This window comes from Ctenopharyngodon idella, chromosome 19 (assembly GCF_019924925.1).
Source record: "Ctenopharyngodon idella isolate HZGC_01 chromosome 19, HZGC01, whole genome shotgun sequence".
Taxonomy (NCBI): Eukaryota; Metazoa; Chordata; class Actinopteri; order Cypriniformes; family Xenocyprididae; genus Ctenopharyngodon; species Ctenopharyngodon idella.
The window spans coordinates 28,284,542-28,306,136 of record NC_067238.1 but is presented as its reverse complement, the minus strand read 5'-3'; the positions used below and the strand labels follow the sequence as shown (position 1 = coordinate 28,306,136).

The following is a 21,595-nucleotide window of genomic DNA, read 5'->3' as shown; positions in this document are numbered from 1 at the left end:
AAACATTGATAGAATTACAGTCAAATTGATTTGCCATTTAATAAATCATTTTGCACTTGAGAAAGTGTTTGTATTTTTAATCATCAATCTACATGGTATTTTGTTCATGAATTAATCAGTGTCTTTGAATTAATCTTTTACGGGAAATATTTGTACTCCACTTCAATGCACTGACTTTCTCATAGTTTTGTTTACTGAAGTCTCCTCAGCTACAGTAAGAAAAGAATAGTCTACTACTGACTATACACTACTGTACAACTGTACTGTATTGTACTGTTGTTGTGGCATATAGTATGTATACTGTGCATAATGCGCATCGTTTCTGTATGCATTGAACATAAAAAGATGATAACGCCATTGGAGCAAAATGAGCTCACGTGACAAAACACTTATGATGCTTAAACATTTTGATTTAACGGCTGCATCTGAAAACTTAGGGAGCTGACTTGTTGCCTCGCTGCCTTACCAGGCAATGACTTTGCAGGCAGCGTTTGGACTCGAAGGTATCACAACGGTTTAAGGATCTACAGCAAAATAGAGCGAGCTTTGGTGATAACTAAGCGAATATTTAATTACTACAATAGCAATTTCTTGCTATAATGACATCAAAAGTGATAAATGTTGGGCAAAAATGTACTTTTACACACAAACTGACCACCAACCACAACTTTCAGACACCATCTTTCTTTTTTAGCTTAACTTTCAAGGAATGGAACGCACAGGATTGTGGGAAATCAAAGGCAGCAAAGGATACATCTACTGCCTTCAAAAATTGATCAGATGAAGGTATCTCAGGAGACAGGAAGTGAAGCTAACATTAGATTCGAACATTCCTTGATACCTTTGAAATGCAGCCTCCGAAGGCAGCATTTTTAAGATTTCAGACGCAGCCCCTGACACGCTCAACACTCAACACTGGTAGCCACCTACTGGTGTAACAATATTCAAAACAAGCCACTGAATGAGCCATTAAACAAATTTGAATGTGATTCAATGGATTTGTCCATAGCACCACAGACGCTCTAAAATGTTCTCTAAAATGTATTCTTGATGCTGCTCTGTTGCACTTTATTATGTTGCACCCGAATGGTGGGTGTGATGTAGTGTGTTGTGTGGTGGGGGTGTGACACAGTTGGTAGGTCACATGATAATGTCATACTACACACATTCATACTATATAGAACATACTTTTTTAGTGGACACAAAGTACTGATTCAAAATAAGTACCTACCCAAGAGAGTATGAGATTTCGGATGCAGCCATGGACCCTTCGCAACCACACGTACCCCAGAATGTACTGCACGCCAGTGACGACAGAATTTTTATGTCAAAATCCAGAGAGTCCAGAGAATCCTGAGAGTCCAGAGACAGCCCTTATGGCCGTGACAGGGAGCACGGAGAGTCCAGAGACTGCCCTTATGATCGTGACAGAGGGCATGGAGAGTCTACGGCCTCCTTGGCAATAACGGGGCAGAAAGAAACTTCAGGGATGACCTCCTTGACTGTGACAGGGGACAGGGGGAATGACATCTGTGGCTGTGACAGGGGAACAACCTTCATGGCAGTGACAGGGGAACGACATCCGTGGCCGTGATGGGGGAACGACCTCCATGACTGTGAAGGGGGAACAACCTCCATAGCCATGGAGGAAACGACCTCCATGGCCGCGACAGAGGAAACGACCTCCATGGCCGCGACAGAGGAAACGACCTCCGTGGCCGTGACAGAGGAAACGACCTCCGTGGCCGTGACAGAGGAAACGACCTCCATGACAGGGGGAACAACATCCATGGCTGTGACAGGGGAATGAAATCTGTGGCAATGATGGGGAAACAACCTCCCTGGCCGTGACAGGGGAACGATATCCGTGGCGTGACGGGGGAAAACAACCTCTGTGACAGTGACAGGAGGAACAACATCCGTGGCTGTGACAAAGGAAATGACCTCCATGGCCGTGACAGAGGAAACGACCTCTGTAGCTGTTAAAATGGGAACAACCTTCAAGGCAGTGACAGGGGAAAGACATCCGTGGCCGTGACAGGGGGAGCTGCTGTGGGCGCCGCCACCTTGGAAGGATCTGCAGACATGTGTGCTGCCCAAACACACCAGATGGCAGTCGATCTCCAGGATCACCGGACTTGGGAGCGCAGCTCATACTGACATTATCGGTGGGTTTGCAACCTTTGATGCCGGTACCAATCACCTCGGAGGAGCATATAGCAGTGGTGCACGTTCCAGGACCACCAGAGCTTGTGGTGAACACCCCAAGTCGTCCTCCACATCCCCCACGGTGAAGGAGCAACCACTTGTTTAAAGCACTAGTTCAACAAAATCAACAAATCTCTCTCAAGGACCATAAAGAGAAAAAGGGATCTTGTTCTTTAAATGTTTATTAAGTCCGGCAAGATAGAATGAAATTAAGGAACTGTCAGGGTAGTGGGTCTGATGGGCAAGGTCCAAAAACTCGGGTGTGGTCCTCGAGGGAACGGTCATCCTCGGTAAGGAGGGGGAGGCGTACTGCTGCTAGATCCGTCAGTGATCGCTCATTCTGTTACGGTAGTGCAGGGAAGAGGAGAGGTGAGGATCTAATAGCTTCGAGCCACGTGTCAAGCATGCAGCACAATTTCCAGGGAAGCCCTGTATCAGTGCATGCATTGGTTTAACAGTCAAGTGATCAACGACAAACAAAAGGCTTGTTCGACTTGATGCAGCGCCGTACAGACCGATCGGCGGCTGACTTGAAGCAGTGCATGCCGGTAAGAAATTTTGTCCGACTTGAGACAGCGCTGACGCCATGTGACTGTGACGTATGGCTTCAAAGTACTGCGAGAGTGATTCGAGATCAGCCGCCTGAGTTAGCCAGTGCAGTTTCTGAAGAGGAGCTGCATGAGCTCTGATGACGACACAGCTGTTTCACGATTGGCCGGATTCACCGCATGACAACGATCACGTGTGTTTCGTGTTTATTGTCACGCCTTCAGTTCCACTAATGCTCACAAATCTGTATTTTTATAACAGTTAAAGCTCTTTTCATGTAGTCCCAATGTTGTATTGTGTCATGTTTATCAAAATAAAACTGATAAAAAATGTAGACCCCACTACATTGGTATTTAAATAATATATGCTTATGTTGAACTTTATTCTTGTAAAAACAGACGCTGTAAGCAGTACATAAAGAATTGAATGAAAATGTCTCTGAAACATCAGTGTATTAGTCAAATATTGCATTTACTCCACTTCAGCTGTGATAAAGTATGCAAACGCAGCGCGAGCGTCACTACGAGAAGCAGAGAGTGTCCGACTTCACATCTCTGTTTTTAGTTCCTCCCCGCCTGCACGCGGCTACTCTCGCCGATCGGTTGCCGCAGCCGATGTCGAACACACCTAACTCACTTTCTGTCCAATCACGTGATTCGTTTTGCATGTCGAAATGTTCGAACCCCAGATTTTACTTTACTAGTCATACAACTAATATGAAGAATACAAATTGTTTCAGGCAAAATACTTGCCATATGCAACTCTGTTAAGAATAATATGTCTACATTATACTTCTATTACATCATATTAAACTATATTATTTCATATCTATGGAGTGTGTGGTGGCTGCTTCATCCAAAGAAGCTTCTTCACAAGCTTTTGGCTGCTTTATTTTTTACTAACCACCAGACAGCACTGTTTTCGACACTCTAGAAGTTTTTAATCTTTTCCCAGAACAGCCAGGGGAAAGCCTCAGTGGAAACACTTAAAAATAAAACTCCTAGAACACGGAACAGACAAAACAGGCGAAACAGTGACATAAGCTTTTATCACACACAGTATTGACTGGATTAAGTAAAGGTAAATCAGGTAAATTAGTTACACTTCCTAATTAAGAAACAACACCAGAATGAATGGAACAGAATACAAGAGAAAATTCTTCAGGGATCCCCAGAAAATTAAAGTACAAAAGAAATCATCACAAGTCATAAGATATCCCTGATAATTTAGCAAATCACAGACCAAAAATAATTCCATTATTATAACTAAAAAGTACTTTAGTACTTATACAAATTATTATTTGAATAAATATTATAAACAGTTATATAAAAAACATTGAGGGGAAAAAATGTGCTTGTAAATCATCTTCCATGTGTTTTTGATTAATATATCTATTTATACAGTGAACAATGATTAACAATTTTGTCCCAGTATTAGCAATTAGGCTAATTTCCAACTGTAGTCCTTTGTCCAGATGTTAAAAGGACCATAAAAACATTTTACAAACGTAAATATAGACAAAATGAAAAAAAAAAATATATATATATATATATATAAACATCTGGCAGCATGCATTGAACATGAAAAAGTTAGCAGCAGACAAAAAATAGTACTAATATTTTTAAATGAAAATCAGTATTTATCAGTAAATTAATATAAATGTTCACATTTCTGACAATGCAAAAGCCAAGCCTTTAATCCTCTATTGTACCGTGCAGGCAACATAGTCTATTTTAGTTTTTGTAATAAAATGAGACACCCATTTATTGCCAATGCTATCTCAGGGGAGAACTAAAATACTAAACAATGAAAATGCAAAAAAAAAAAAAAAATCACATGACCCCCACAGGGATCCATTTTGTTCCCTCTTTCAGCACATGTGCATGTCACATGACTCCATATTTTCTCTAATGAAAAGTGCATTTTTCACTAATTTTCATCCAGATAATCGCCTACAAAAAATCTGAGTCACCTTCATTGATAAGTAAAGAAGTATTTTCAAAAACCTTACATTATATCATCATATGCATCATAGGCCATTATACAAAACGGCATGTTGCCTCGAGGCAACTTTGTACCGTAACTGAATCCCATAAGTCCATACTAGTTTGGAATACAAGTATATTTTATTTGTAAGGAAATGAGTTTGAATTATCTTAATGTATTTCAATAAGAATCCACACAATCAAAGGTCAAACAATTTCAGTATGGATAAAAGTTGGTCACTCAAATTTGCTGCACTGACCAACATAAAGCTGCTTGAATGTGACTTCTGTGTGAGCTATGCTTCATACATTACATCACTACACTTGAACAATAGACCTTTATGCCAACAAACTTTCACTGAAATTTCACAAATGTAACCACACCTTTACTTCATTGCAACATAAAATGCAATCCATGATTTTTCAGGTCTACAAAAGTGTTTTTCATTCCTGTTCAAACTTGCATTTCAGCGTACTATGCCAAAATTCCTGCAAAGTACAAAACTTATTGTTAGAAACATATTGTTATTAGTTACTAACTTATTGTAAGTAACGTGACAGTTGTGAAAATAAAAATAATTTCCTCATCCTTGTGACATTTAAAACCTGTTTGGCTGTCTGTTGATCTGTAGAACCCAAAAGTAAGCATCTCAGGCATACTGCAACCTCACCATTCACTTTCATTGCATGAAACACAAGCAGAAAAAAACAGAAATGAATCTATTCCTACATAAACTCCTCTCATACAATTAAATGCAATAATTTATGTAAAAGTCTATAGGCTAAGTATTCTGTTGAGCTCCAAAAATGAAAAAAAATGTAAAAATAATGAGTCCACAACTCATCTGTCTTCTGAAGCCATATCATAGCTTTTTGTAATAAAAAAAGACAAAAAAAATTAAGCTGTAAGTCATTAATAATCTTACCCTCAGACAGAGATGTCTTATATTCAAATTGGTCACAATGCAAATGAATAAGGCGTAAGAAAAAAGGTATCAAGCACCAAACCTGCACTGTAAAAAGTAATACGCTCTATCTACTCAATAAAATTGTGGCAACAGATTACAAGCAATATTATTAATTCAATTCAACATATAAGAATTGAGTTAGAATGAATCTAATTAATTCCTTAAAAGTTAACCATTTAAAATGTGTAAAATTAGCAAACACCATTACAAAAAACACAAACTGACATAAAAAGCAAAGAGTCAAGCTGCCCAACTAAATGAAACACTGATCACCGTAATGGTGACCAAACATGTTCAATAAAATCAACATCAACATCTAAACCTCTGTTACTTCATGTGTTTCTCTTTCCTTCAGTGATTCTGCTTGTTATCATCAGGTGTCTTCAATGTTGGCAATAACAAATAAAGAGTAGATATAGCGTATTACTTTTAACAGTGTGTCATATTATTTATCTGAGTAATGTGAATGATATCCTTTTAATTTACAGTTTATCAAGTGAAAGACATTTGTCACATAGGTTGAAGCAAATATAAGGAAGAGAATCTAATCACAGCAGAACCAAAATTTATTCCAAAAAAACTCAAAACACTCAGAAAACAATCAAAACAGAACAACTGGTATAACCCGACTTAAAACTGACAACTGAACGAAGAAAACTGAGGACTTAAATACACAGGAGAAAATGAGGAAACTAAATGAACAACAGATGAAGTTGATTAATGACTAACTGGTACACACAAGGAAACAGGTCAACATACAAATGGGAACAGAAATGAAATCCTGGATCAACATCTTTGTTGAACCTGAAACAACATTCGAATCAACCAATCAGATCTGAGGGACAAGTTTACAGTTTCAATTTGTCCGTTCTGGTACAATGTTGCCTTGAGGCAACAAACTTTAATAAATAAATACATTTAAAAATAATGAAAATGTATATTGATACCCTCTATGGTACGCAATATAATATATATTGATACCCTCTATGGTACGCAATATAAAATCCTCATTGATATTATATTGCGTACCATAGAGGGTTAAGCGGTGAGTAAAGATATTGTTTCTCATTTCATTTGGTATGGTAATCCACAATTGAGTTGCTCTTCCAGAAAAACATTTAGCCATTTAGTTTAGCCATGTATCATTTTTTTTTATTATTATTGAACATCAACAAAACAGGCAAACAGTCAAAGTACAGTCAAAACTACAATAATACATATAAAAGTAAAACATACAGGGGGTTGGCTAATCATAATTGAAATACATTAAAGGACTCACGTAGAAACAGTTTCAACTGTTTTATTATTATTTGAATGAAAATAGTATATTTAAATCTCTTTTTTTTAAAAAAAGAAAACAGGGTTGGTTTTATTGTATTTACATTTATAGATATGAAATTTAGCAAAAATTAATATTAAATTGATAATACATTATTATTTTCTTCTTCTTCTTTTTATTATTTCTTTATTGGAGGGATATTAGTAAAACCAAGTAAAACATTTTCTAAACAATTGGTGCCAGTGTTTAGTCATGTATTTGAATGTTATGGTTCAATTTTGACTCAACACATTTCCTGTTTTTACAGTGGGAGGCGCCGTGTGTAAAGGGCGTACAGTCGTAACATCACATGACAGCACAGATAGCAGGAAAACACAATCCACAAGGAATCCCAGACTACGAGCAAGGTAAAAGTTCTTCTTCTCACTGTCAATCAATCTATTATTGACTTTAGACCTGGTCACATTTTCAGTAATATCAAATGTTAGAGCAGATAGAAAAAGTTCCAAACATATTTTTCAATAAAAAAATAAATAAAAAAAATGCAGTAACATATTATATTATTTCACATAATATTTTCATGTCATATTTTCAGATGGTTCCAGTGTTGATGTTACTCATGGCAGCTCTTGTAGCTGCAGATGAGCCAATGATGGAACTCTCAGATGCAGTAGAGTCAGTAGATAGTGCCTCTGTCTCTGTGGTTTACTGTGATGCTGCTACTGTGTGTCCTGATGGAACAACATGCTGTCTGAGTCCTTATGGAGTGTGGTACTGCTGTCCATTCTCAATGGTAAAACACAGTAAATTGTGTAACTATTTTTATACTCCATTAAGTTTAAGGTTTAACCTTTGCTTTTTCTGCCCACTCCTTCAGGGTCAGTGCTGCAGAGATGGAGTTCATTGCTGCCGTCATGGTTATCACTGCGATTCGACATCGACCCATTGTTTGAGGGGGTGGATGAGATTGTCATCTTCTCCTCTGCCAGCCTCCAAAGCTATCCAGAAAACTCAGGTGTGTCGGTACTCTGCCTGTATGACTCAACAATAAAACAAACTGCAACCAGTAACGCAACCTATCACGTTACCTATGACCTACATACTTGACAATCTTAATGTCGTATGACTTCAACGTGAATGTCATATGACTTCCAATCACCATTTCCGGCAGTTATAAAACATGGTTGAACATTTTCAAGCTGCAAACAATAACTTTTGAAACAGTTTTTAGGGTTCAAAAATCCAGGTAACAATTTCTGTATTTGTAATGCATCTTAAAGGAAGCAGGAATACAAACTAAAAGTCCTTGAAAATGAAACCAAAATAAAATGAAAACTTCACAGTGTTATAATGCATCGTTCTCTTAAAAGTTATAATCACAGTATTATAAAGTACTGAAACCGTTGTTATGATTATTTATCTGATGATACAACATATTATAAGGCTGTTTGTAAGGCATTACGCATGTATTATAATGCATTAAGAACACCTGTCACAATCCAGTTGCAAATAATAGTGAGAGAGGATCTAAGTGCAGCAGGGAAAGGTTTATTAACAAAAGAACTAGAAACAAATCACTCTTGACTCTGAAACAGAACAACTGGTAAAACACGACGTTAACAGACAACTGAACAGAACAAAACACGTGGCTTAAATACACAGAGCAAACAAAGGAACTAGTGAGATTAACTAGATACACCTGAAGTGAAACTTAAATCAATCTGTAACTAGAGACAAACAGGAAGGGAAACGGAGAGAACAGAATTAACAGAATAGAAGCAAATGACAAACAGAAATACAAACATGAATGAAAGCAAACTCAAAACGTGACAATACCCTTATAATGCATTATAAAAAAAGAAAGTGTTACCAAAAAACATTCTATGTTTTTGATTATCATAAATAGTCATTTCAATTTCTCTCTTCGTTTGTTAAAATAAACAATGCAGCAATGAATTCTGGGTGGTTTAAATGCAGAAATGTGCTTTAGTTCATTGTATTATGTTATATTTATTTAAAGGCACAATATGTAAGATTTTTGGATTAAATTACCAAAAAACCACTAGAACAATGTTATATATTTTGTTGACTTGTGTACTTACATTATCCCAAATGTTTCCAAGAATGTTTAAATCCAGAGAAATAAGTAATTTTATCCAGGACACAGACCGTGTCAATGACATCATACCCGCGTTACCCTCGGTTTCTGGTTTATTTTGTAGAAACCATGAAAACGCCAAAGACGCTTTAATATATTAAATGTTTTACTAGACAGATGAGCAGCTGTTGGATGGATGCATTCATTGCTCAACAAAAGCTCAACACAGTATTGTTTAAATTTTGTTTTCTTGATTTACCGCGAGTACCATGTTTTACCATGCCTAATATCGATCTAGCTTATACCGCAGTGTGCAACAAGAGTCTTACAGTAGCCGCCGAGCGAACACAGAGTAGCCCAATAACAACAAATTTCAACACATAAAAGTATCTAATAGGATAAAACAGTGCTGCTTTATTCCACATATGCTTGACCGGAAGAAAGTGAAGCGGCGATTGCGGCATAATAAAAGTTCCGCTGCTCTCGAGCCGCGTGTCACGCTCGTTTCTCATTACATGATTTCTGCCCGAGTCCCGTCCCGATTCTTTTCCACTGGCTGTAGACATGAAGAAAACACCTCCCATGATTCCACAAAATCAAGGCGTCATCAAGCTATGCCTTTGTTTTGAATAAGCGACCTCAAGTGGCGAAAATTTACATTTTGTGCCTTTAAGTTGTAAAAAATTTAAATGGTCCATTTAGAGATTTTTCTAAGCAGGTGAACTTCTGGTTATGTGTTTACTAACATAATTCCTGTGAATTGAAATGACCAGGATCTTGAAAGGCAGACCGAGACTGAGATTGTTCATTGTGAGGGAAATGTCTACTGCCCAGCTGAGAAGTTCTGCTGCAAGACAGCGACTGGCCAGTGGGGGTGCTGCAGCGGTAAAACAAACTTCATGTTGCTGTATTATTAATCATGCTTAATCATCAAGCTGAAATAAATGTGGATGAATTATAGATTTAATATAACCTACCTGTTTTGTGTTTGCTCATATTAAAAGTTGTATTTCTATGTTTTTAGGGATGGTGTTGTAAGTGAACAATCCCTGTGAACCTCTTATCAAAGACTGGCAAAGTGCTTTCAAACTTCACTGTTACTCTTGAGGGAATAGATTATTCCTACATCCAAGCTGAATTAATGTGAAATAAAAACTGATTGCAGTAAAATCGCACTCTCATTTAATAAACGATTTTGTTTTTGAAGAAAGTGTTTGTATTTTTAATCATCCAACCATTCATGGTATTTTGTTCATGAGTGAATCAGTGTTTATGAATGAATCTTTTAAGGGAACAAATGATTCTCCTTCAGTTTAATCCACTGACTAACTCATGTTTTTGTTTCCTGGAGTCTCCTCAGATACGTTAGGAAAAGCCTACAACTATAGCCTACTATACTGTACGACTTACAGTTGTTGTACCATATAGCCTATATAGGCCCTAAACATATACTGTGCATAATATTCATCGTTTCTGTGTGCATAGAACATAACCAGAATCAGAAAGAGCTTTGTTTCTAAGTGTTTACACACACAGTAGTTTTATGACTAAACAAATATGTTATTTACAGTTGTACAATTTTGAGATGTACAAATGGACAGTTATGATAGACAATGTATAGTTATTAGAGTTTTAACTGTTCAGACTGAATATATAGCCTGAGGGAAAAAACTGTTCTTGTGCTCAGTGCTCTGTAGCGCCGGCAGGAGGGCAACAGTTCAAAGAAAAGTTGGACTGGGTCTGTGGGGTCTAAAGTGATTTTCTTAGCCCTTTTTCTCACTCTGGAGGATAAAAAGATCTTGGAGGGTGGGCAGGGGGAACACATAATCTTCTCAGCTGTCCTTTTTCATTATGGAGTCAATGTGACAGTGATTGACAAAAGAGGAGCAAGGTTATTCTCTCTTATCAAATGAGCTCTATTGGTTTATAGCAACCCCACCCAAAACTGCTCTTCAGAATAATGATATATGATATATGATTTATCAATGATATATCACTATCACTGTTCACACCTGCTATAAACCTTATGTATTTAAAAATATGCCGCAACATAATAAAATAATGAACTACATACAAATAAAGGTTCCAAAAGCAGGCTTTTACAGCGATGCCATAGAAGAACCGTTTTCCACTGTAAAGAACCTTTTGTGGAATGGAAATGTTTCATGGATGTTAAAGGTTATTCATGGAACCATCAATGCCAATTAAACTTTAATAAACTTTATTTTTAAGATTGTTCTGTGCAAGGCACATTAATATTCAATCTCATAATAAACTCAGAACTGAAACTGTATCCTTGTGTTGTTGTCTTAATTTAAACACTAATTAAATAAATCACACCTAAATTGCAGTTTCTTACAAACTGATAACTGAAGAGTTTCCATGTAAACACAGATATTAACAGTTTTATACGCACAGTATTTGCCCTCTTTTCTGTTTTTCATTCATAGTTTAAGAATTTTCTCTTGCTAAACACACCAAAACACTTTTGTTAGCTTCTCATAACTGGAGGTTGGTTGAGATTTCCATCTTCTCCTCAGCTGGACTCCAAAGCTACAGAAAACTGTCAGTTTGTCTGTCTCCAAAGTAAAGAAACCTATGCAACCAGTAAAACAACCTATGTTACAATGACCTGCATACTTCACAGACAATGTCATGTGACTTCTAATCACCATTTCCGGCAGTTATAAAATACGGTTGAACATTCTCAAGCTGCAAACAATAACTTTTGAAACAAAGACATTTTTAGGGTTCGAAAGACATTCTATGTTCTCCATTATCAATCATTTCAATTTCTCCCTCTGTTTGTTACAATTAACAATGAGGAAATTAATTCTGGGTGGTTTAAAAGCAGAAATGTGCTTTAATTATATTTTTGTTGCGGTTAGCAGGGAAGAGGTGAGGCGAGGATCTACTCGCTTTATTAAATAAACACACAAAGAATACGAACAGGGATGATGTAAAACCAAACAAGAAACATAAATCGAAACAGGAAGAAGAAGATACTAATCCAAACAGAGAAGGAAGGAGACAATAAACCAACTAGGGAACGGAAACACAACAGCTTTACAAACATACATGTAAAGACAACAACCAACAAAAGACAACTGAAACACAGGGGTGTATATATACAGGATAACAAGAGGCTAACAAGGAACAGGTGTGGGTAATCAATAACATGGTAACAAACAAGAGTAACTATAGAAACAAAGTAAAACAAGACAAACACAGGAAGTAGACACTGGGAGCAATGGAAAGAGAAAATATACTTCAAAATAAAAGTCCTAGAACGCGGAACATCCAAAACACAGGGGAAACTGTGACATAACCCCCCTCAACACTAAGCAACTCGTGGTGACGTAAATGAAAATCACACAAAATACAGCGAAATACCCTCCCCAAAAAAATCACATTTCTGACTGTTCAAAAGCCAAGCCTTTAATCAGTGAGTAAATATATTGTAGGAAGTACTGTTTCATATTTCAACTGGTAAACCGTTTAGCCATTTAGTTTAGCCATGTATCTTTTTTAATGAACTTCAACAAAACAGACATAGTCAAAGTAGAGTGAGAACAATAATACATATAAAAGAAAAACATACAGCAGGGGGTTGGCTAATCATAATATGCTAAAGGTCTCACATATAGAAACAGAATTAATTGCTTTCTTATTATATGAATGAATATATTACTTTTGAATCTCTTTTTCAAGAACCAAAAACAACGGTTTGGTTTTACTGTATTTACATTATGAATACGAACTTTTGCAAAAATTGATAATATAGTATTCTTTCCTTCCATTTTCTAAACACAGAGAAAAACTGCCATCAGTGTTTAGACATGTATCTAGATTTCTAGATTTGCATACATTTTGACTGAACAAATTTTATGTTTTTACAGTGGGAGGAGCCGTGTGTGTATATATATAAGAGATACAGTCAAAATGTCACAGAACAGCACAGACAGCAGCAAAACACAATCCACAAAGAAGAAACCCAGATAATGAGCAAGGTAAATGTAAATCTCACTGTCGATCAGTCTATTATTGACTTTAGACCTGGTCACATTGTCAGTAATATCAAATGTTAGAGCAGATGGAAAAAGTTCCAAAACATTTTTTTCAGTAATTTCTAAAAGAAAAAATTAAAAAAAGATGCAGAAACATGTTATGTTATTACGCACAATATTTTCATGTCATATTTTCAGATGGTTCCAGTGTTGATGTTACTCATGGCAGCTCTTGTAGCTGCAGATGAGCCAATAATGGACCTCTCAGTAGAGTCTGATAGTGCCTCTGTCTCTGTGGTTCACTGTGATGCTATTACTGTGTGTCCTGATGGAACAACGTGCTGTATGACTCCTTATGGAGTGTGGGGCTGCTGTGTGTACCCAATGGTAAGTGAATCACAGTAAAATGTGTAACTGTTTTATATTCTATTCATTTTAAGGTTTAACCTTTGTTTTTCCCCCCTGCCCACTCCTTCAGGGTCAGTGCTGCAGAGATGGACTTCACTGCTGTCCTCATGGTTATCACTGCGATTCGACATCGACCCATTGTTTGAGGGGGTGGTTGAGAGTGCCATCTTCTCCCCAGGCGACATTCAAAGCTATCCAGAAAACTCAGGTATGTCACTCTGCGTATATGACAAAGTAAAGCAACCTATGCAACCAGTAAAGCAACCTATCATGTTACAACGACCTGCGTACTTGATCATCTTTACAGACTATGTCATATGACAACTATGGTTGAACATTTTTAAGCTGCAAACAACAAACAATGGACAATAAAAAGGGAATCACTTTTGAGACAATTAAAGAATTTTCAGGGTTAAAAAAACATTCTATGCTCTCGATTACTATAGTCATTTAAAATTCATCCCTGTGTTTTTGTTTTGGGTGGTTTAAATGCAGAAATGTGCTTTAGTTAATTATATTATGTTATTTGAGCTGTAAAATTTAGAGATATTTCTAAGCATTTTAAACTTCTGGTTATGTGTTTACTAACATAATTACTGTGAATTGAAATGACCAGGATCTTGAAAGGCAGACCGAGACTGAGATTGTTCATTGTGAGGGAAATGTCTACTGCCCAGCTGAGAAGTTCTGCTGCAAGACAGCGACTGGCCAGTGGGGGTGCTGCAGCGGTAAAACAAACTTCATGTTGCTGTATTATGAATCATGCCTAATCATCAAGCTGAAATAAATGTGGATGAATTATAGATTTAATATAACCTACCTGTTTTGTGTTTGCTCATATTAAAAGTTGTATTTCTATCTTTTTAGGGATGGTGTTGTAAGTGAACAATCCCTGTGAACCTCTTATCAAAGACTGTCAAAGTGCTTTCAAACTTTACTGTTACTCTTGAGGGAATAGATTATTCCTACATCCAAGCTGAATTAATGTGAAATAAAAACTGATTGCAGTAAAATCGCACTGTCATTTAATAAACGATTTTGTTTTTGAAGAAAGTGTTTGTATTTTTAATCATCCAACCATTCATGAGTGAATCAGTGTTTATGAATGAATCTTTTAACAGAACAAATGATTCTCCTTCACTTTAATCCACTGACTAACTCATGTTTTTGTTTACTGGAGTCTCAGATACATTAGGAAAAGCCTACAACTAGCCTATAGCCTACTACTGTACGACTTACTGTTGTTGTACCATGTATATAGGTCCTAAATATATAGCCTACTGTGCATAATATGCATCGTTTCTGTATGGATAGAACATGGAATGATAATGCCATTGGAGCAAATGACAAAACGCTCATGATGCTTAAACATTTTTTGGTGATTTAAAGACTCCCTGACTCCCGAAATGCGGCCAAATTCGAGGCAAAGCTCGAGGAAGAATCCGCGGGTTTATATTGCTGACGTCACAAAGAAGCTTCCAGAGAATTATAATAATATTAAAATAAAGAAAATAATATTAAAGAATATTAAATAAATAAATTGAAATAAATCAATCCTCAAATACACGTGTAACCTATTTTAAAGATTTAAAATTTAAAAAGAGAACATAAACTATGGTCTTTATAGCATTGCTGTTCTAGTTGGAAAGTAAAAATTGATTAAATATGCCTCATTTTCAACATGTTATCATAATTTAAATAACCAAAGATTGTAAGAGCAAAAGAAGAGTAGAAAAAAAGAAGAGAAAATCACAACGATTTTCTTAAACTTCAACATGATAAAAATTGTGTAGGGAAATTCTTTTATATTTTCTGTAAAAACAAATCAAAACGAAACACTTACTGGGAAAAAAAAAAGGTTATAAACAATTATTCCAAATAAAAACATAGCCTGGAAAAATTGTGCTTGTAAATCATATTCCATGTGTTAAGCCAAGTATTCACAGATCGCCCCCTTGTGGCGAACCATTGAATTTTATTATTATTATTATTTTATCTCGTCACAACATTGCTCCGCCTCCAGTACGCGTTTCTATAGCAACATCTAACGAAAGACTGGTTTAAGAACTTGCAGAAAATGTCGGCAATGAACAGAAAACTAATTCAAAACCTCGCTGAAACTTTATGCAAGCAAGTCAAGCATTGTAGGTATCTACTAACTAATGTTTTTTCTTCCTATGTCAGTGAATTTTATTCTTTATAATGTAATTCTAATCAAACGTTTTTGCAGCTGTTCATTACCGGAATATGTCCTGCATTATAAAGCCAGAGTTGCAATAAATACCGTGTTTGTGACTGTTTAGTCATTTGACAGTAATGTGATTATGCTGTAGTTGATAAAACCGAGGCGGAGTGTCTAATAAGGCAGTTCAACGGTCTGCTGGGAGAGCAGGCTGAGAGAAGAGCGGCTCATGGACTCGACAGGGTCAGGTTTAGAAATATACTGCACAACACATTCGGGATGACCGACGATGTGATGATGGATAGAGGTACGTTTCTGATTTGGATGAGGACGATTAATTACAGACCTGGGGCTAGTTGCATAAACACAGCCATTATGTTAAGACTGTGTCTTAAGAACTAGTCTGTTAGTAAGTTATGAACAGTCAAACGATAACTAACTTGTAAAACTAGTCTTAGCAGTTTATGCATCTGGCCCCTAATAGTGTGGTCTGTTGGACAGTATAGTATATTATATATATAGTGCTGTGTGTGTGTATACAGTGTTGGGGGTAACGCATTACAAGTAACTTGAGTTATGTAATCAGATTACTTTTTCGAGTAACTAGTAAAGTAACGCATTACTTATTAAATTTACAAAAAAAATCTCTAAGTTACTAAATGACTGACAGCGCTCCTGTCCCCATGTTGAGAGAAATAAAGTTCAGAGGTGTTGTGTGCGTTGTGTAAACATGATGGATATTGTATTTCTAGACTAAATGTGAACATTTACTCACCTCACTTTCACGAAAACATTCAGTATTCCTCAAAATGAATAAAAACAGTGGCATGCAATCTCAGAATTTTATGCAAACCTGTAATAATTAACTATATTAAATTACACAAATATACTTTATGTATTTAATCTCACTTTATTAACCAATGTCTTTGCTACTGACCTTCAATGATCTAATTCCACCATACTAATAAGCAAAACTTACTTTAGATTAGATTTAGAAATGAGTGTTGAACTTCCTTCTCCTGTATCCTGTTCTTTAATCCAGAATGGCAGCACAGCTGAAAGGTTTGTTTGAGCTGCGCCATGCCATCTACTGTACAGGCGTAAAATGCATTTCCTTAACATTTCCCCCAAATTTTTTTTGTTGTTATTAAAAAACAAGCAAACAAGCCCAGCATGTAACACATTACCTTTCATATAAAGTAACTAAGTAACACAATTAGTTAGTTTTTTAGGGAGTAACTTTTAAAAGTATATTTCCCCAACACTGTGTGTGTGTGTGTGTGTGTGTGTGTGTGTGTATGTATATATATATATATATATATATATATTGGCAGTTTAACATAATAAATAATGTATAAATAACAATTAAAATATGTAATATTTTCTTATTCATCAAACACTACTAATATACAAAAGATTATCCTTTGCCTGAGCTTCAATGAGGATATTAACCACTTTTGCAAATTTTTGTATTAACCCTTTGTGCATTCAGTTTTTCGTGTCTTTGACAAGGACAATGACACCTACGTCAGCGTCAAAGAGTGGGTGGAAGGTCTGTCCGTCTTTTTACGAGGCACGCTGGATGAAAAAATAAAATGTGAGTTCTTTATATTTTATACTTTATAAGGTTATGTACATAAAGTTCTTGTTATATACTGTATATAATATTCCATGTATAATGCCTAGTCTGTTTTGATGTTTACGACCTGAATGGGGACGGATACATCTCACGGGAGGAGATGTTTCAAATGCTGAAAGACAGCCTCATCAGGCAACCCGCAGAAGAGGATCCCGACGAGGGAATTAAGGATGTTGTGGATATTGCCTTGAAAAAAATGGTACTACTATATGTCGGACTCAAAATGTATATGGAAATTTTTTTCATTGTTAAGTATAAAAGACATGTATCTTTTTTTTCAGGATTATGACCATGATGGGAAAGTTTCTTATCCTGATTTTGAGAAGACAGTAATAGATGAAAACCTTTTACTAGAAGCTTTTGGCAACTGCCTCCCAGATGCAAAGGTAGAAATCAGACACAACTACTTGTGCAAGTAAAATGTATTGTGATTTTAAAAGGACGGGCTCTTAAATGTTGTTTTCCATTTGTTTGGCAGAGAATATGGTCATTCGAGCAACATGCATTCCAGGAACCGCATAAACATTGAAAAGAACCACTGAATTTTGTATGAAAAAAAAAAAAAAGGTTTGTCAAAAAATGTTTGTGGCTGTAACTGAAATAAATAACTAAAATATTGTTCAATGTAATCGCACAATTGTCTTATTAAATTCTTCTGCGTGGCTTTGCAGTAGTGGTCTTCACTTGTTCAGGTTTGACCTCTGGAACAGATGCGACCTAAAGAAAGAAAAAAAAAAAAAAGAATTTTATCAACATGTTGAAATATACCATCATGAAAGATGGCACACACAAACATAATGTACCTAAAGGGGTCCTATTATGCTTTTTTACATTTGCAACTTTTGTATGTAATGTTGCTGTTTGAGCATGAAAAAGGTCTGCAAAGTTACAAAGCACAAAGTCACTCCAGTGAGAGTTATTCTCTATATCAGTGTCACTGTTTCTGAACTCCCTGAAACGTCATTATTGTAGTCTTGAGTTTACTTCTGGGAACGAACATGTCACAATATTCCTCATTTAAATAATTCCTGCCCAAGGCATATGCAAAATAAAGGGGGCAAGGCCTGGTTGAGTTGCATTAGTAGTGTGTTGAAACTCGCAGTTATGGTAAGGGCCGTGACATTTCCCAAACATGCTCGAGGCGGTTGACCAATCACAACACACTGGTCCAGCCGGCCAATCAGAGCACATTGTGTTTTTCAGAAGGAGGGGCTTCATAGAGACAGAAACTAAACAGAGCGTTACTGACAGACTGGGAAGAGAAAAGCTGTAACAATGTGAAAAATGTTTTTTGAAGCATGAAAACCTACACTAGTCGACCCCAAAAACAAAATCAAGACTGTAAAAGGGCATAATAGGTCCTCTTTAAAAAATATACACAGCAAGAATAAGACAGACAAACTAACCTTAGTCATAGTTTGACGGATCAAATTGGCAGTTACATTTAATGAATGATCCTCCATGTCCACCTTGGGCAGCTCTGGTAATTTTGGGCCAATTAGAGTCTCAGTTTCATTCAAAAAGAACACTGTTCCATCTAATTTTCTTTTTCTACTTTCTAGTTGTGTAGTCCTTGGCATAAATCTAACATGTGGTGACAGGTTCTTCTGCCTTTTACTCAAATCCTTCTCTTTAACACTTGAAGATGAGGATGATGCACTCTGCTTTGAAGTTTGTGGGACAGGAGGGATGGAATTATGTAGAGAGCCCATCTTATCCTCTGTAGGTAATGTTGTTTCAGTGGTCCACTGCAATTGAAATGGCTGTGTAAAATTGGGAAGTCTATAAGAAACATCCTCCGTTGGCGGCAAAGGCTGCGCAGGAAAGCCCAAGTAGTCAGACTTTACATTTTCCCTTCTGGCGCTTGCAGAGTCTTTCTGGATCTCAGGTGCTGCAGCTGCTCGTGTGTCCGTGCTTGATGTCTCTGTGCTTACTTCCTGTTGCTGATCATTTTGTTTTGCTGAAAAACATCACATAAGTTAGATTTTCTACAGATGTAACCTGTTAAAGGGATAGTTCACCCAAAAATGAAAATTTACTCACCCTCGAGTTTTTCCAAACAACTTTCTTTGTTCTGCTGAACACAAAGGAAGATATTTGGAAGAATGTTTATAACCAAGCAGATCTCGCCCTATCCATAGTAGGAAAAACATACTATGGTGGTCAGTGGAATTTCTTCCAAATATCTTCCTTTGTCTTCAGCAGAACAAAGAAATTCATACAGGTTTGGAACAACTTGAGGGGGAGTAAATGATGACAGAATTTTCATTTTTGGGTGAACTATCCCTTTAAGAGACTCGATTAAAAATACCTGTATTTTGGCTTGCTCTGTTAACATATCTCCTTCTGTCCTGTAACTTCTGCCTCGTCTCTTCCACAGTTTCATACTCGGGGGCATAGCAGACATGCAGCTGACCCCCAAAGAAGCTCTTTTCATCAGTATGCCGTTTAGCTACCCTGCAAATTTCCACATTGTAACATATGCATGTCATTCCATAATAAGAGCCCCTTATGAACATGTGTATTAAAAAATAACTCAATGAAAAGCCTGCATCAACTTTTATTATGTTATTATAGACATTTAATAAATGAATAAATAAATAATCCCATATTTATTGGAGTTACATTATTTTTAGATTTTTGCTTATTTGGACAAGTGACAACTGATTATTTAAAACTGTATATTTGTAAAATTTTCAGCATTAAATTCTGTTTATATAATTAGTTTGAAGTGTCACAACCTTGAGTAAAAAAAAGTAACGTTTACATGAAATGGTTAATCTTGTTACTTTTGTTACAAAAGGTTTTATTTAAAATAAATGCTGTTGTTTTGTACTTTCTATTCATCAAAGAATCAATCAATATGTATCACAGTTTCCGCAATAATAAAAAATGTTTCTTGAGCAGCAAATCTGAAGGATCATGTGACACTGAAGACCAGAGCAATGATGCTGAAAATTCAGCTTTGACATCACAGAAATAACTTACATTTTAAAATATATTAAATATTTCATAATTTTACAGTTTTTACTATATTTTTGATCAAATAAATGCAGCCTTGCCTTGGTGAGCATGCATACATATTCTACATACAGTACATGCATGTATATGACTGAATTATTTTGTGGAATGACTCAGGTGAACTAAAGGTAAGTGTTCCTCTGTATCATTCTGGCACAAGCTCACTTTGAACATGTTTTAGTCTGTCCTTACCTTGCACTTGTCAGCTTCTGGAATTTAAGTAAGTAGACTTCAGTGAACTGCTCTGCTGGGTATTCATCAAGTGCCCTGTACTCCTCGATCACTCCATAGAGAGCAAAGAGCTGCACCAGCTCTGTCATCACTCCAATAGCGGGCACTCCTTGAACTAGCAGGTACCGAGACTCCAAGTTGATGGTGTATACCTGAAATCAGCGACTCAGCCATGAAAATACTGTTTACACTGGCAAGTGCTCACATAAACTAAAACTATTTATAAAATAAACCGACCTTAACAGCTTTGGGGCGTCTTCCCTCTCTGTATTTTGCGCGTGTTTGGGCAACATTTTGTTGCTCGTGGTGTTTATACACTTTTTGTGTGTCCCACACAGAAGGGTTAGCGACTGATCTGTCCATTTGTGTGGTGAAGTCAGCGACCGACGAAAACAAGTCACTGCTTTTCAAAATAAAAGTCTCAATATTTAAACAATTCTTTTATTTGTAATATGCAGTTATCATTGTATTGATGCTTCCGATGTTATTATTAATAACATTATATGTTGTAATTTTGATATGTAGGCATATAGGCTATTTAACCTAGTATTTTTTAGTTGGACTAAAATCCCGGCAGGAATAATCTTTTATGAACTTGCAGCCAAACATGCCTCTGCTCCAATTTAATTGTAAAAAAATACAATTATAATTGTATTAATATTAAACTTCTTAATTTCAATGAATTTTAGTGTTTTAGTGGTTTTTTTTTTTTTTTTTTTTACCGAAACATAAATTAAAATAGCCTATTAGTTTAGTCAAAAACCTAAACGGAAAACGAAAATAAATTTGGTTAATCAATTAATTAAATAAAATGCATTTAATAATCAATAATCAAAAGTTTGAAAATAAAACATTTAGCTATATAAGGAAGTTTTATATAAACATTTTAATATAATTGTTTCTACTCCAATTTGTTGGTTAAATATAAACATTTAAATGATGGCTGTATACTTAACATACATTAACGAAGACAACAACAGGTTAAGTCAAAATATAATGAATATACAGTGCTGTATATTA

At 36.1% G+C, this 21,595-nt stretch overlaps 3 protein-coding genes across 6 annotated transcripts in view; 2 read left to right on the top strand and 1 right to left on the bottom strand.

Annotated features, from left to right (window-relative positions):
- The window catches only part of LOC127500754 (progranulin-like), a 30,900-nt gene extending 16,345 nt beyond the window's left edge, over positions 1–14,555 (top strand). Inside the window, exons 1-5 of one of the 3 annotated variants that reach the window (XM_051872222.1) lie at positions 7,250–7,396; positions 7,585–7,782; positions 7,867–8,004; positions 14,119–14,230; positions 14,370–14,555. In XM_051872222.1, the coding sequence (XP_051728182.1) occupies positions 7,585–7,782; positions 7,867–8,004; positions 14,119–14,230; positions 14,370–14,383 (462 nt within the window). In that variant the 5' untranslated portion in view covers positions 7,250–7,396 and the 3' untranslated portion in view covers positions 14,384–14,555. Of the gene's footprint in view, positions 1–7,249; positions 7,397–7,584; positions 7,783–7,866; positions 8,005–9,860; positions 9,973–10,111; positions 10,298–14,118; positions 14,231–14,369 lie in introns of those variants that run through there. The other 2 variants (XM_051872221.1, XM_051872223.1) reach the window with 2 other exon arrangements.
- A 938-nt stretch (positions 14,556–15,493) lies between these two features.
- clxn (calaxin) lies at positions 15,494–17,947 on the top strand. Of its 2 annotated transcripts, none has more exons than XM_051872218.1 (6): positions 15,494–15,646; positions 15,836–15,991; positions 17,177–17,281; positions 17,371–17,522; positions 17,605–17,709; positions 17,802–17,947. In XM_051872218.1, exons 1-6 carry the CDS (start codon positions 15,580–15,582, stop codon positions 17,850–17,852), a joined length of 636 nt encoding a protein of 211 aa, XP_051728178.1. In that variant the 5' UTR covers positions 15,494–15,579; the 3' UTR covers positions 17,853–17,947. The 2 variants fall into 2 exon arrangements, with proteins under 2 accessions (XP_051728178.1, XP_051728179.1); XM_051872219.1 differs by having other exon boundaries at positions 15,507–15,650.
- rbm48 (RNA binding motif protein 48) lies at positions 17,731–20,981 on the bottom strand. Its single transcript, XM_051872214.1, has 5 exons — positions 20,813–20,981; positions 20,537–20,727; positions 19,635–19,780; positions 18,730–19,283; positions 17,731–18,040 (listed from the first exon to the last, which is right to left on the bottom strand). Exons 1-5 carry the CDS (start codon positions 20,936–20,938, stop codon positions 17,969–17,971), a joined length of 1,089 nt encoding a protein of 362 aa, XP_051728174.1. The 5' UTR covers positions 20,939–20,981; the 3' UTR covers positions 17,731–17,968.
- Between the last annotated feature and the right edge of the window lie 614 nt (positions 20,982–21,595).

Bases quoted from the DNA above. Each gene is read 5' to 3' on its own strand.
- rbm48 (XM_051872214.1), bottom strand. From the start codon at position 20,938: ATGGACAGATCAGTCGCTAACCCTTCTGTGTGGGACACACAAAAAGTG. The intron at 19,781-20,536 runs GTAAGGACAGAC...GGAAATTTGCAG, and splicing joins CAGAAGCTGACAAGTGCAAG to GGTAGCTAAACGGCATACTG. The intron at 19,284-19,634 runs GTATTTTTAATC...GATGTTTTTCAG, and splicing joins CAGAGCAAGCCAAAATACAG to CAAAACAAAATGATCAGCAA.
- clxn (XM_051872218.1), top strand. From the start codon at position 15,580: ATGTCGGCAATGAACAGAAAACTAATTCAAAACCTCGCTGAAACTTTA. The intron at 17,282-17,370 runs GTGAGTTCTTTA...TATAATGCCTAG, and splicing joins GCTGGATGAAAAAATAAAAT to TCTGTTTTGATGTTTACGAC. The intron at 17,523-17,604 runs GTACTACTATAT...CTTTTTTTTCAG, and splicing joins ATATTGCCTTGAAAAAAATG to GATTATGACCATGATGGGAA.